At 37.5% G+C, this 16,764-nt stretch overlaps 1 protein-coding gene across 4 annotated transcripts in view; it reads right to left on the bottom strand.

Annotated features, from left to right (window-relative positions):
* PTBP3 (polypyrimidine tract binding protein 3) overlaps window positions 1-15,775 on the bottom strand; it is a 102,800-nt gene extending 87,025 nt beyond the window's left edge. The window contains exons 1-2 of one of the 4 annotated variants that reach the window (XM_032635950.1): window positions 15,561-15,775; window positions 12,622-12,655 (exon numbers count right to left, since the gene is read on the bottom strand). In XM_032635950.1, the coding sequence (XP_032491841.1) occupies window positions 12,622-12,655; window positions 15,561-15,568 (42 nt within the window). In that variant the 5' untranslated portion in view covers window positions 15,569-15,775. Of the gene's footprint in view, window positions 1-12,621; window positions 12,656-15,560 lie in introns of those variants that run through there. The other 3 variants (XM_032635951.1, XM_032635952.1, XM_032635953.1) reach the window with 3 other exon arrangements.
* Window positions 15,776-16,764: the final 989 nt, after the last annotated feature.

Here is a 16,764-nt window from a genome sequence, read left to right as displayed (position 1 = left end):
GATAAAATGCATTTTTTTAATCTGGGAGAGGGAGGCAAAAGCAGTACTGGTGAACAGAATGTTGATATTCTGCCTACTTATCCTATCAATAATTAAGAGAGATCTCGAAATCCATGACTAGTTATGGATGTGGCTATTTCTTCTTTCACCTAAAACTGCTATACAACTCCTCAGGACTCACAGGAGTCCTCTCTTGAATGAAGATTTCCTGTTTTGGAGAAAAAGAGTGCAGAACAGTGCACAGAAATATGCTGTCTTTTATATTAGAAGAGGAAGAAAACATATGTACAGTTGCCTATATTTGCATTAAAAAGGTACTAGAAGGGTAAAGAAAAAACTAATAAAATTGTTATCTTTGGGGAAAAGACAAGAAGGGGGACAACAATGTGAATGAGAGATCTCCCTATACACACAGTTGAATTTATTTTTTGGTGAATTACTTCTGTCCTTGTAACTTTTATTCATGAATTTAATTTTTACTTTTATCAAATACGTGTACTGTAACAAATTTTACAAAATAGTCTATATGATAAAAGCAAATCTCTCCACCCAAACAGAATCGTTAAACAGTTCTTATTCTAATGGTTGTCACCACATTAGATAATATGCTTATAGTTATCAACTTTAAAAATAAACTGGCTGACCTCTAATACGAAAACTTCGTTTATCTCTTATAATTCCTTTTTCTGTTCTCTCAATGTGTGAAATATATGCTCTTAATTTTAATTCTTGTGTAAGTATCTTTGAACTTTAAATACTACATTTGTATCTTTACTGCTTGTTTTGTCAATCTGACATTACCTCTTGATTCTCCATTTTGAAAGAAAGCTTTGGGGGCTAGCAATCTGTTCCCTCCCTCCCTCCCGCCCTCTGCCAACTTCATTTTTACTTTTATTGGTATGCTTGTTACATTCTGCCCTCCAACAATAGCATTCTGGGCTTTGTCCATTCCTGTCCTGTCCAAAGGTTGACTCAAAGTTGAAAATCAATAAACAGCATTTACACTTTTATTACTATATAAATATTGTTCAAGGAAACATAATCCTGGAACACTTCACTTTTTACTCTATGCGTCTAATGTCACAACCTTAGAACCACTTGAAAAAGACTATTCTTAGAATCAAGATCAAATGGATTTTTTATTATACTCTACCAATTTCTTAACATTATGCTACATTCTAATTTGGTTCATAATTAGACATTTTTATTTATTTATTCATTCAGTAATTTTTGCTTTCCGTGACATTTTAAAACTGTATTTTCCTCACACTATTATCATCATATTTTCCCCAAACTCTTCATGGCACCACTCATTCTATGCAGTCCTCATTTTTCTTCCGAAGATCTCCCTCCTAAAACCCCCTTTTCTCCTGCTTCAATCTAGAATGACTGCTTTCTAGGACTTCTGAACAGCTATTAACTAAGGTCTTCTTTTCACTTTTCATCTGGGTTGGCTCAACTTTTTCCTGAACTTCTGTCTTCCTTGTCCTTAGTTCACATTATTATTTTGCTGGAGTACAACCTTAACAACTACCTAAATGATGGTAAACACCAAGGTAAACTTTCTGGGTCCATGCATGTCTGAAAATTCTATCCTCATAACTAATCATTTGACAGCCAAGAATTCTGGGTTAAAAATTATTTTTTCCTAAGAAAATTAGGAAAAGATTCACCATTTTCATCTAGCATATAGTAGGGCTGGTAAGATGCCAGTCTGACATTCATTTCTTTGAAGTTGACTTGTTTTCTGCCCCCACCTCCCCAGAAGCTTTCTGAATCATCTCTTCATCGGTGGAACTCTAAAATTTCACAATAACATGTCTAGGTGATAGTCCTTTGTACTCACTGTACTAGGTAATAAATAGGTGGGTCTGAAGCCTGAAACTAGAATGAGTTGGTCTGAAGCCTGAAGCTACCACTGTCCTTTGTACTTCATACTAAGTAATAAATAGGTTGGTCTGAAGCCTGAAGCTAACATGAATTGTTAACTCCCATCTCCAAAATCAACCACGGAGAAGCCGGAGAAGCTGTAGAAGCTGAAGGGATATGTGGATTTCAGGAACCAAAATAATGTGAGAAAAACCTTGATGAAATGTAGGGAAAAAAGATAGATCAACAGTTGAACTGAAATTTTAATACATTTCTCTTAGAAAGTAATAGACCAAACATAAAAAATATGACCAGAAAAAAAATACAATCAATAACTTGAACTAATAGATACACTGAATGCAGAACCAGACATCCAGTTAAGAATAAACATTTAGGGCTTTCCTGGTGGCGCAGTGGTTGAAAATCTGCCTGCCAATGCAGGGGACACGGGTTCGAGCCCTGGTCTGGGAAGATCCCACATGCCACGGAGCAACTAGGCCCGTGAGCCACAACTACTGAGCCTGCGCGTCTGGAGCCTGTGCTCCGCAACAAGAGAGGCCGCGACAGTAAGAGGCCCGCGCACCGCGATGAAGAGTAGCCCTCGCTCGCCGCAACTAGAGAAAGCCCACACACAGAAACGAAGACCCAACACACCCCAAAATAAATAAATAAATAAATTAAAAAAAAAAAAGAATAAACATTTATAAAAACAGACATTGTATCAGGCTAGCAAACTTTATATGTAAAGCGCCAAATAGTAAGGGATTTTAAACTTTGTGGGCCATACAGTCTCTGTCATAACTCACAAAATATGAAAATGAATGAGCGTGGCTGTGTTCCAATAAAACTTTAATTATAGACACTGAGATTTGAATCTCATCTATTTTTCACCTGTTACAAAGTATTAATCGTTGGATTTCTTTCAAGCATTTAGAAGTATAAAGACCATTTTAGATTGCAGGATGCATAAAAACAGATGGCAGTGAGCCCTATTTAGCCCTTGGGCCATAGTTTGCCAACTCCCATATTAGTTCATAAAAGAAGTCTCAATATGTTCCAAAGGAATATACTGAACATACTATGTTCTCTGCAATAAAATTAGAAACAAAATTAAAAAGAGTGGCTAATGTTTGGGAACTAAACTTTTAAAGCCACTAAATAATCCTGGAGTTAAAAAGGAAACTTTTTCGAAAAGATACATGCCCCCCAATGTTCCTAGCAGCACTATTTACAAGAGCCAAGACATGGAAGCAACCTAAATGTCCATCAACAGATGAATGGATAAAAAAGTTGTGATATATATACATAGGAATATTACTCAACCATAAAAAAGAATGAAATAATGCCATTTGCAGTAACATGGATGGACCTAGGGATTATCATACTAAAATGAAGTCAGAAAAAGACATATCATATGATATCACTTACATGTGGAATCTAAAAAATGATATAAATGAACTTATTTAAGAAACAGAAACAGACTCACAGACATAGAAAACAAACTTATGGTTACCAAAGGGGAAAGAGGAGGGAGGGATAAATTAGGAGTTTGGGATTGGCAGATACAAATTACTATATATAAAACATAAACAAAAGGCCCTACTGTAGAGCACAGGGAACTATATTCAGTATCTGTAATAAACTATAATGGAAAAGAATCTGAAAAAGAGAATATATATACATATATATAAATAAACATATATATGTAACTGAAGCACTTTGCTGTATACCAGAAACTAACACAACATTGTAACTCAATGATACTTCAAAAATAAATAAATAAATGAAATTTTTTAAGAATCATAAGTAAAATATAAAAATACTTAGATATAATAAAAATGAAAACACAAATCCAAAACTTGTGGGATCCAGCTTTAGTACTTTAAGATAAATTTATAGTTGTAAATACATTTATGAGAAAACAGAAGATTTTAAAATACTGAGTTAATTATTAACTCAAAAAAAAAATTAACTCAAAAAAGAAAAAATTGAGAGCAAAAGAGCAAATCCAAATCCTAAAATTACTGTGAGAGGAATAAAAAACCTGAATTCACCATAAGAATTAAAGATAGTGAAATAATAGACAAAGACATCCCTATCCCCCACTACCAACCCAGGTCCAGATGACTTTGCAGGTGAGAGCAACTAAACTTTGAAGAAAAAAGTTGTTCCACAAAACAGCAGAAGAATTAAAGTTAATCAGTTCATTTTAAGCAGCTAGTGAATGAAATCTTGATTCCAAAAATAAAATTAGAAAATCACCTCTTTGCAACTATCATTATAATAACGAATTAAGGCAAGAACCATCACATAGATGCTAAAACTAGTAGATTAAAATTTGAGAATTAAAATAATATTAGCATGGCCTTAAAGTACCACTTCACAAAATACTTACTAGTTGCAAAGAGAAAAACAGTAAATTTACAGCAGAAAACCTGGCAAATACAACTTTAACCAAGTGATCAAAGCTAACATTACAAGTTATAGGACAAATCAACATCCTCTGCTTTCTGATAAAGTACACTGAGAATAGAACATGACTTCTGTGGTATTCCTGCAAAAATACATAACCTAAATCTATTTATAAGAAACAGATAAACTCAAAGTAAGGGATATCCTACACAATAACATGCCTATATTCTTTTAAAATATCAATATCATGAATCAAAAAGACTGAGGAAACATTTTAGATTAACTTCCAGATTTTGATAATTATGCTACAGTAATGTAAAATGTCTTTATTTTTAGGCAATTACACTCTAAAGTATTTAGGGGTGAAAGAATAAAGTAAAATAATATATCAATGAAGTTTCAAGGAATCTCCTTGACGAACTATTAATTACAAAGGGAAAATTAGTAACAATATAGTGGAGAAGCTGGGCTGACAATCATGCTAACCAAATAATGATTCAGAAAGTGAAAAAAAGAATATAGAGAGATATATGTGTATCTACAGAAAGTAACATACACATATGTATAAAGAAAAAGAGAGAAACACTATAAATGAATAATAAAACAAATGGGGCAAATGTGAATTACCTGGGTAATGGTTATATAAGTTTTTATACTATTCTACAACCTTTCTGTAAGTTTGTATTAAAGTTTAAAAAAACTAAGATATCAATGAAATTCACCACATTAGTATACTATGAAAAAAGAAAACCTTTAAAAGGGAAAAATCAAAGTATGTATAAATTATGGTAAGCTATTAGAGAGAGAGAATGTGGTAATATAAAAAAGTCATATGCACAGCAGTGATTTACAACCAAAAAAGTATTTGCACTTACATGATCTTACTGGGACATTAATAAGCTATTTTACTATTCATTTTTCAGTATTTATTCACTACTTTGAGTTAGGCAGTTGTATTAGTTATGAATGGATGCATAACAAATTACCCCAAAATCTAGCAACTTATAAAAACAAGAATTTTTAAACTCAATTTCTGAGAGTCAGGAACCTGGGCATGGCTTAGTTAGGTCCTCTGGCTCAGAGTCTCTCACAGGCTGCAATCATCTCAAGGCTCAATAGAGGAAATGGAGGTCCCACTTCCAAGCTCACTCAAGTGGTTGCTGGCAGGATTCATTCTGTAAATGGACCTCTCCATAACGTAGCTCACTTTTATCAGAGTAAACAAAAAGAAAGCAAGAGAAGCCAGTCCTTAGAAACCTAATCCTTCAAGTAGATTTAAGCCTACCATCTTGCTATTTGTTATCTCTTTGGCTCATCCATCCTTTAACCTATCTTAAACACAGACAGATTAAAAGAAAAGGAAAAGGAACAGGAAAATGATATACCCCACAAATACTAATCATAAGAAAATTGGAATGACTAGAATGACTACATTACTATCACACAAAGTAGATTTCTGGACAGGAACTACTACTAGATAAAGATATATATTACAAATGATTTTTTAAAAGGTTAATTCATCAAGAAAATATAACATTCCTAAATGTGAATGCATCTAATAACTGCGCTTTAAAATATATAAAGCAAAAACTGACGAACTACAAAAAGAAATAAAAGAACCACAACTACAGATGGAAATTCCAATATTCTTCTCCCCTTTCAGTAATTAACAGAATAGAAAAAAAATCAGGAAAGTTAGAGAAGACTTGAAACTTCAACCAGTTTATTCTATTGACATTTATAAGGTACTACACCCAACAAAAGTAAACTATACATTTTTTTTAAGTGTACATAGAACATTCATAAAGACAGACTATAGCTTGACATTAAAACAAACCTCAGAAAATGTAAAGGTGTGAAATGGTATACAGCATGTTCTCTAATCAAAGTAGCATTTAAAAAAATAGAAAGGGACTTCCCTGGTGGCACAGTGGTTAAGAATCTGCCTGCCAATGCAGGGAACGTGGGTTCAAGCCCCGATCCGGGAAGATCCCACATGCTGTGGAGCAACTATGCCTGTGTGCCACAACTACTGAGCCTGCGTGCCACAACTGAAGCCCGCACACCTACAGCCCGTGCTCCGCGACGAGAAGCCACTGCAATGAGAAGCCTGTGCACCAGGACGAAGAGTAGCCTCCACTAACCGCAACTAGCATGGCAATGAAGACCCAACGCAGCCATTAATTAATTAAATTTCAAAAAGATAAATAAAAATAATTAAAAACAGAAATCCCAAGATTTGGCTTTGAAAACCCCTAAATATTTAGAAATTAAATCACGCTTATAAATAATCATAGGTAGGGCTTCCCTGGTGGTGCAGCGGTTGAGAATCTGCCTGCCGATGGAGGGGACACAGGTTCGAGCCCTGGTCTGGGAAGATCCCACATGCCGTGGAGCAACCAGGCCTGTGAGCCACAACTACTGAGCCTGTACATCTGGAGCCTGTGCTCCGCAACAAGAGAGGCCATGACAGTGAGAGGCCCGTGCACTACGATGAAGAGTGGCCCCCGCTTGCCACAACTGGAGAAAGCCCCCGCACAGAAACGAAGACCCAACACAGCCAAAAATAAATAAATAAACAAACCAATGAACCAACCAAAAAAAATAATAAAATAAAATAAAATCTTAAAAAAAATAATCATAGGTAAAAAAAGAAATCACACTAAGAGTAGAAAATACTTTGAACTGAGTGAAAATTAAAACCCAGCACACCAAATTTTGTGTGATGCAATGAAAGAAAAAAATCTGAACAGCACAATATCTATTTTTTAAAACTGAATTCATAATTAAAAACCTTCCTGCAAAGAAAATGCACTCACAAATGGCTACACTGATGAATTCTATCAAACATTTAAGGAAAAAATACTACCAATCTTATACAAACTCTCGTCAACAGATTGGACATGGCTGAAGAAAGAATTACGAGCTTGAAGACATTTCAACAGGAACTTCCCAAACAGAAAAGCAAAGAGAAAAAAGAACTGGAAAAAAAAAAAAAAAAAGAAAGAAAGAGAAAAAGAGAGTGAGGCAGAAAAAAACATTTCAAAGTAATGAATGACCAAGAGCTTTCCATAATCAATGATAGAGACCAAAACCACAAACCCAGGATCTCAGAGAACACCAAGTAGGATAATACCAAAAAATATGCACTTCAGCAGATCATTCAAACTGCAGAAAACCAAAAACAAAGAGAAAATCTTGAGGAAAAAAACCTCCTTACCTACAGAGGACTAAGGATAAGAATTACAGAGGTTTCTTTCTCATCAGAAACCATGGAAGCAGGAAGAAAAGTAGAGTGGAATATCTAAAGAGTTAACGGAGAAAAAAAAACCCCACCAACCTAGAATTCTATATGAAAAGCATCCTTCAAAAGCAAAGGAGAGGGGCTTCCCTGGTTGCGCAGTGGTTGAGAGTTTGCCTGCTGATGCAGGGGACACGGGTTCGTGCCCTGGTCTGGGAAGATCCCACATGCCGCGGAGCGGCTAGGCCTGTGAGCCATGGCCGCTGGGCCTGTGCGTCTGGAGCCTGTGCTCCGCAACGGGAGAGGCCACAGCAGTGAGAGGCCTACGTACCGTCAAAAAAAAAAAAAAACAAAAAAACTAAGCCCCCCCCCCCCCCACAAAAAAGTAAAGGACAAATAAAGACTTCTTCAGACAAAAACCAAGGAAATGTATTATCAGTAGACATGCCCTACGAAAAATGTTAAAAGAAGGTCTTTGGGGAGAAGAAAAATTATGTAGATCAGAACTCAGATCTACATACGGAAAGGAAGACAGTTGGAGAAGGAATAAATGAAGGTATTTTATACTTCTTAATTGATCTAAAAAGCCTGTTTATTTAAAGTAATAATAGTAACAATGTATTGGGTGATTACTGCATATGGTTAAGTAAAATGAAGGATAACAGTGTCCTAAGGGACAGGAAGGAGAAATTAGAAATGCTCTGTTGAAGGTACCTGCAGTATACATGAAGCAGCATAGCATTATTTGAAGGTGGACTTAAAATGAGCTGTAAATGTATACTGCAACCACTAAAATTTTTTTAAAGAGGTATAAGATGCTAACAGAGGAAATAAATGGAATCATATAAAATGCTCAATTAAAACCAGAGAAGGCAAAAAAAAAAAAAAAAGGAGAAAAAAAGAACAAGCTAATGAATACAAACAGTTATGAACAAGGTACTTATTAATTTAACTAAATTAATCATCCCTTGAAACGTGAATGGTAATGGCCTACATATACCAATTAAAAGACTGATTGCTCAGAGTGGATTTAAAAAACAAAAACAAAAAACCTAACGATATGTTGTGTACAAGAAACCCACTTTAAAAGAACAGGCAAAAAAGTTAACATTCATAAAAGAAGGTAAGTGAATGGCTAATAAGCACATGAAACGGTACACACCACCACCAGTCATCAGGTCAATGGAAATTAAAACTATAATAAGATGCTACTAGGCATTATAGTTATACTCACTAGAATTCCTAACAGTAAAGTGTTGGCAAGGATGTGGGGCAACCTGAACTGTAATACAAAGCGGCTCCAAGTGTAAAGTGGTACATTTAAAAAAATAACCAAGTTAAACATACACATATCCAATTTTACTACTAAGCATAGTGTACAATGAAACACACATTTACCCAGAGACATACACAAATGTTTACAGTCGCTTTATTCATAATAGCTCAAATCTGAAAAGAACCCAAATGCCCACCAACATGAGAATGGATTTTTAAATATTGTGATATATTCACACAATAGAATACTCTCGTTAATAAATAAGAAAGAACTACTGATACATAGAACATAGATAAATCTAGAAATCCATTTTGCTGAGTAAAAGCCAGGCATCAAAGAGCTTATGCTGTATATATGGAGTATTAATATTTATTTCATTTATATGAAAATCAAACACACACAAAATCTGTGGCGACAGAAATCAAGAGTTGCCTAGACTGGGTCTAGAAAAGGGCAACAGGAAACAAGGGGATACGTTTGTCAAAATTTATTGCACTGTACCCTTAAGACCTGTGCATTTCACTCTATGTAAGTTACTGCTCAGTTTAAAAAAAAAAAAAAAGATTTCTGGCAAAGGCCTTTTCTGTAGTTCAAACACAGCAAGCAGTAGGTGCATTTTTTCTGCAAAGGGTCAGAAAGTAAATATTTTAGAATTTGCGGTCATATGGTCCCTGTTATAACCCTTCTGTCATTGTATCGTTAAAGTATCCAGACAATATGGAAACAAATGAGCATGGCTGTGTTTCACTAAAACTATTTACAAAAACAGGTGGCAAGCTGGATTTGGTCCACAGGCTGTAGTCTGCTAACTCCTGGTGGAGCAACAGAAAATCAATCTTCAAAATTAATTTAAATACAATGTAGTGTTTTTTCCTATATAGTGACAGGCATGATAATTATTAGAAGCCAATTATAGTCTTTCCTAAATTTTTAGGTTTTTCTATACTCATCTAATCATTTAAAATAGAAAGATAAACTAGAAAATCCCTAAAATATATTTAATATGGAAGATCATCATTTTGAAAAATCATTTAATGGCCACTATAGTATTCTGAAAAATTATCCAGGAATGTGAGAAATATTTGAGTTTAAGATACACTAGCTAGTAATAATTAAAGTATGAACTAGAAATTTAAAACACACTTAGTTACACACACAAAAAGCTATGGTACCCACAATGCTGATGCCTTGATTTATCTGGTATAATAAAGTTCTTGAAACATGCCCAGCATCGATCATCATCACCTGGTTTGTTCTTTATTTAAAAGAATTGAAAATTAAGAACAGCAATTACTTCTCGCCGTTTTTAAAAGCATTTCAGAATATAAAATAACATATGGAAATAAAAGAAATATTTTATGAGAAGTACCAAAAGCTAATTTTTTGCCTAATTTAGGCAAGGCTCAAAAACCCTGCAAAGAACCTGCAGGTTCAAACTCTGCAAAGAACACCCAGGGTATACAACTAGGTATAAATAAATCTCAAGTACAGCACAGCCCTAAGCTGCCTGAAAATGTTTATCCATCTTCAAGAAAATTCTAATCTAAAAAAAGAATTTAATTCTCTCTCACCATGGTATATACCTATTAGAAGAAACACTAGCAAAATCAGAAGGCTTGGGCTCCAGTATAAGTTTGCCACCTAATTGACTGTGTGAGAATTTGGCATCCATTAATTAATCAAGCATTTCTGAGAGCTTACTATGTGCCAGACACTGGAAACACAGTAGTGAAGGAAATATCAAAAATTCCTCCCCTCATGACACATTCTAGTGAGTCACTTAATCTCTAAAAACAATTCAGTTTTCTTTCACTAAGGTAATGGACTTCATATTTAAGGGTATTTTCAATTCTCTAAATTAAAATCCATATTACTTTCTGCATCCGGGAAAGCAACTGATGGAGCATAACCTGAAATCCACTCTTTCACTGGCTAAAACTATTTCTTGTGTCATTATATTCAGACAGCAAATAAGAAAATAAGTGACATTCTTGAAGAACTTATTTAAATTCGCTAATTTTGGTTTATACAATCTAGAGAAAATATGAGCCTTATTGGCCTATTACTTGGTAACTAAACTTCCTTGGATGGGATCCAAGAAAGAAGCAGAACAATCTTATGAGAATTTTCTTCATATAATGAATAATTTTACAGACATTTCCAGTATTGCCAAGTGAATCAACTAATCAGCTTATCCTTTCTTCAGAGTAAGATCTGATCTCTGTTTCCAAACTGCTTGCTGGAACACAGGTAGTCAGAGATCCTAACTGCATATTCAAATCTAGTTCCTGAGCCTTACATTTAAATTTTTCTCTTATCTATCATCAAGATATATTTTTCCCCAAAATAAAACAGGCATGACAGTCCTTCAAGCATAACTCCTCAACTCCCAAGTGTAAGTTTTTTAAATGTTTCATCTATTCATTTTTCCCAGATAAACTCTAGAATCACAAATTATGTTTCTGGTAAGACCAAAACAACTCTCACTTTAAATATCCCTTCCCTCACAGGCCCCTACGGAGACACCAAAAGGGATCCAAGACATAAGCCTAAGCCTGCGGTTTCTATCTATGAGTATCATTCCCAAATGAGAAACTGACATAAGTATCTACCCAAAAAAAAAAAAAGTATATCCCACCAAGAGGTTTCTCCATTTATTTTCAACTCATAAAATATGTTCGAAGTTTGCCAAAGCAAGCTAACTCCATCCAACTTCAAAAGACAGTATAAGCAGTAGTCCCCAATTATGCTAATCTTGAACATCCTATCGTTAGTCTAAAACTCTGCTATCTTTACGCTTATATTTTAAGATGTTTTAGGAATATGAGTACCACCATCAGATCCAATAAAACCAAATGCATGTGTTGAAATTGTTAGCTAGAGATGATGGACAGAAAGCAGCAAAACAACTTTACATAAAATACATATAATATACACATGAATTATTTCCATTTTCTACAGTAATATGAACTGTAAGTGGTCTCTAGAACTAGATTCTCAACTCAGCTGCATCAAATACCAAATTGCTAAAAGAAATCTTAAAACTTCCATTTATATTTTAAAAGCCTCATATTGATGAACTCGATTTGTATTTTAGAATCCAATAAATGAGATGATTATGATAAAACTGAAATGACTTATAACTTAGAAGAAACATTACTGTAAAATATTAATTATCCAGCTCTCCCATTGTTCACCTTTTAGACAGTACCCTCACTGCTGGCAGCGAGGTACAATGAAAAAAAAGGTCAGGTTTGTAATCAGAAAGACATGGGTTTGAACTCTGGTGCACCACACCTTGAACACACACTTTCTGAACCTATTTTTTCATCTCTAAAATGGGAATATTAACACCTACCTTGAAGAACTGTTTCAATTATTAGTGAAATATATGTAAAGCATCTTGTATATAATAGGAATTGAAGAAACTTTAGCTGCTATTATTATTTTATTACTCATAAATGCATCCAAGACAAGATAAAAGAAAGGACATGGCAGGAAAATAAACCAGAGCCTAGGTTACATGTAACTGCTAAAACAACAAAAGCAAATAAATACGCTGATAGTTCAAGCGAAATTCTGGGCTAAACTTTTTGTTCACATTTTATATAAACAAGATAATATTGTAACCACTCTTTATAAACACATAAAATCCAAAATTAGCTACAGGTCTACTTATGTTGGAGCTAAATAAAAATGAAAGATTATCATCATACAATAAAACAGATAATTTTATGAACAGGTGAGATGATTTCACCATTGGAAAAAAATGCCAAAACTAAGATTTAAAAATGCTTATGAAAGGATATTAAAAGATTCCTACCTTTAAACCGACTGCTATAAGATCTGTAACAACACTGTATGGAAAAAGTAAAAAGAGAAAATGGAAAACAAAGTTAGAGAACAAGTTTTAAAAAGACAGAGATAATAAGATAAAGAAAAAAAGAAAAAGCATTATAATAACAAATAATAAAAATAAGAATGTGATGAGTTGTGAAATGTTAATACAAAGAAAAGTGATGGGACAGTCTAGCAACAGCAGAGTGTAAAAGCAAAGCTTTAATAGCAATGTAAGAAACATAATAAATCAAATTCTCTTTTGGTATTTAGAAAAATGTAGTTGTGCTTCAATAAAATGAGTACGTGTTTATCCATTTACCTCCATTTAACAAACCCAAACCAAAACTTTAAATCACCAAAGTTCACTCCTTTAAATCACTGGTATGAATTATCGTATTTAAAGTTTTAAATTAAACAAAACCAGTGAGTGGATTTTACAGAAATAGACAGTAACTTGCAAATTTGCATCTACCACCCAAAGGGCTCACCAAAATATAGCTAAGACAGTCTCTCAGAATTAAAAACACAAACATCAGACTTCAGACATCAAAGTTTTCAAAGATTTGCTTTAAAAAAAATTCTACCACATCAAAACTGTGTTTAAGTATCAGTAGGAAATGAACACACACACACACACACACACACACACACACACACACAAGACAGTTGGGATTTGAGGTGGAACTAGAAAGATATGTTGACTGGTGGTTTGTTTTTTTAACTATCTAAAATAATGAAAAAGGACCCTTTTCAGGCTATGGAAGAATGGAGAAATTTAAGTAGCCTCCTAAAAGCATAAACTGTGTTCAAAACCATATCCCGTAACACCAAGATGTAAAAAACCCACATACTTCTGCCAAGCAAAAATCCATCTCTTCCAACCCCCCAAAAAACTGTCTTCAATTAAGTTTGTCTCCATATCTCCTAAAAGAAAGCTATAATAAAATTCTATATATTGTTAATAACCTATGTCATCATTACTTAATAAAAGTAAACAAGTTTATGTTGTTTAATGATGCAAACTTAATTGTTTTAAACAATAACCATGTAGAGTTAAAATTTTTTCTTTTGAAACTTAAATTTTGTTTGAAATCTAAATGTGATAACTGACATTTGTGCATAAAAAATTAGATTGTCTAATATGTACTAGGTACTGGCCCCGATGCAAAGAGTAAATCATGCTGCTACTTGAACTCCCAAATGAACTTACCTTCCAGTATGTCTTACTGCCCCACATATTTAAACCAATAAACTCATTCTTAGCTTTCAAACCACATTTAGGGTGAAGAGAAAGTTAACTTCTTAAACACTATCTGAAAGAGTAAGTCTGCACTTCACAGTTGCCCAAGAGTTTAACAGCCAAGATGCATAAGCCAAGAGTCCTCTTTCTTATCACTATAAATTTTCCAATACAAAAAGCTAGTCTGCTTCCGTATCTCAAGTCAAACCACTAGTCAAGACAATTCACTACACATAGTGAAATACTACTTCCACAGCCTTTCTCAACTGAAATATTGGCGTAATTATACAAACAATTAAGATAGTAAAATTCTGCGCACATATAAAGTGTAACTGAAAAAGGTGGTGTGAAATGAGTTTTCAACAATGCTCTCAGAGAAGCTTCAATTAAACAATAAAAATAGGTTCAATTAAATTTTAAAAATACTTTGGAGATCACCACCGCAAATGAAATCTAAAACTGCACTTTGTCTAACGTCTGTAACAGTGTGCAATGTACATTCAAATGAGTTAATCCCATATATTATCATATAGACTTATTATAAAACTAGGATAAACGAAATCTAATGAAGGCAAAAATTGTTCGAAGATTCCATCGTCTTTACACAGTACAATTACAATCAACTATATGGCAACATGTACGCGGCTATATTGTTCAAGCAAGTTCTGTATACTCCACAACCAAGAGGTCTCCAGAAATCTTGTCATCAAAATGAAGTAAAAGGCCAAACAAAATCTCAAGTGCACAATGAAAATAAATAAGTGGATTTGCAGGCTCTAATAGAGGTTTTTTTTTTGGATCTTGATGCACATAGGCTACGACCTTCAACTAATTCACCAAGATCCTAATCTAGTTGTTTTCTTAATCATTCAAATATCTGTCTGGTCCCACCCCATAATCCTGGGTCCCCAGAGAAATATTTATATCGGTGATCCTAAATCTTTATTTTGGCCACAGACCTCATTCACTTTTAAAGCGTTTCAAAGCTCCCCGAAAATCGCACTTATGCAATATTTTGCATACATCGCAGGGAATTCACAAGTTTCTTGGGGGGCGGGGGGTTGGTAGGGGCACGCGTCCCTGGTCACCGAGTCCAGACGCCCGGTGTACGGTAATCGTTAACAGAGCTCCCAGCACAAGCCCGGAGACCGCGTGGGACCCCGGCTCCGGGACCGGGTCGCCGTCCAGACGTGTACCTGCGCGTGCCCTAGCCGTCCGCCACTCCGCGGCCACTCGCCTCCCCGCCAGAGGAAGCTCCAGCGCCCGCCCCACCTCCCCGGTAAACAGCAACTCTCCGAGCGGGAGGACGCCCGCCCCGAGCGCCGCCTCCGCCTCCCCCAGCGCCGCGCACCATTTTCTGAGAGGAAGTGTCTGGAGGCCGGGCCGGGCTCGGCGGACCTCGGCACCCGCTGGCTGCACCGGGCTTTCCTCCGCTTCCTTGGGCGAGGATGTGAAAAGGCGGACATTACGGGGGCGCCGCGAGGGGGAAGGAGAGGCTGCGGCGGACCGCCCCTCCGGGTCTCGGGACTCCCTGAGGAGGCGCCCGGAAGCCCCGCCGTCGGGCTCGGCCCGGGCCGCTCCTTGGGCCGCCGGCGCCGCACCCGGCTCCCCCGCTCCGGCGCGTCCGGCCGAGAACCGAGAAGAAGCGGGCAAGCGCAGCCTGGTGGCCGCCGAGCACTTACCCATCCATGGCCCACACGGAGGAGCGCACAGTGCGGAGACTGACGGGCCCACCGCGAACGGAGGGAGGAGGCAGCGGCAGCAGGGCGGCTCCGGGTACCGGCAAGCTGCGCTTCTCTCGAGCTCCGGCCGGTCGAAGGTGGAAAGAGAGTGGAAAGCAGGGGCGGAGACCAGGGACGCTCCCGCCACCGCCGTGCCCCCGCCTTCCCCACCCCCCCGAGCGCGTCCCCGCCTCGCCTCACCCCGCCCCTCAGCGTCGACGCCCTCCCTGGGCCCCGCCCACAGCCGCCCTCCGGCTTGGCTCCAGAGCGCCCTCTTCCTGCGGCTGCCCTGAGACTCCTCCTCCGGGTGCCCCGCCCCGGCGCGCGCGCCCCGCCCCCGCCTCCCTCCTGCGCTCACGGGAGCGCGCGCCTTGTGCTTCCCGCTTCGCCGCCCCACCCGCGCTCCCGCGGGCTCCGCCGGCCTTCCGGCTTCTGCGCCCGGGGCGGCCTAGCTTGGACACCTCCCTCTACCGGCGGGAAAAGCTTTGGGGACCCGACTCCGGAGAGTAGGTAGGAGTGTCCCGCGAGGGCCCCAGAACCGCGGCGGAATTGCCCCAGGTGGGCAAGGCTGTTGGTGGCTCGGCCCGGAGCAGGGAGGCCCGGCGCGGGCTGTGGTCTTCGGAGCCCCAGGCCTTGCAGACCCAGGAAGCGCCAGTCACCCGCCCGGTGACCCTCACCGGCTCGATAGGTGTGGTTGGGATGAAGATGAAAGAGGGGAAAGAGACTGCCCCGAACTTGAGAATATTTGCGTCTTTACACAGTTTTAGTCTCTCAGTGCTTTTCGACCTCGACTGTATGGGATCGAATTTATGGGAAACATTTATCGCACAATATGGAATGGCCACTGTATTGCTAGCATTTTATAAAAGTTTCCACATTCTCCCTGTAAAACAACAACAAAAACCTATGAGGGAGTGCTTATTCTCGTTTTTCAGATGAAAATTTAGACATGAATAGAATGATTTGCCTACAGTTTCACACCCGCTAAAGCCCTTTCCTCTTAGTCTGAGCAAAATTAGAAGCATATAACTAGCGGCAACTCGCTTTTTTTCCCTTTTATATTCTGTTTGGTTCCGAAATTGAATGATTTTTCAATTCGGAGATTGCCAAAACGTGAGCCACTAAACGCTGTCCTCCACCAAATTCTTAACCTCCTGAGTAGAAA

The sequence above is a fragment of the Phocoena sinus genome, chromosome 6 (genome assembly GCF_008692025.1).
Source record: "Phocoena sinus isolate mPhoSin1 chromosome 6, mPhoSin1.pri, whole genome shotgun sequence".
NCBI classification, from domain to species: Eukaryota; Metazoa; Chordata; class Mammalia; order Artiodactyla; family Phocoenidae; genus Phocoena; species Phocoena sinus.
This window is presented reverse-complemented; position numbering and strand designations above follow the sequence as displayed.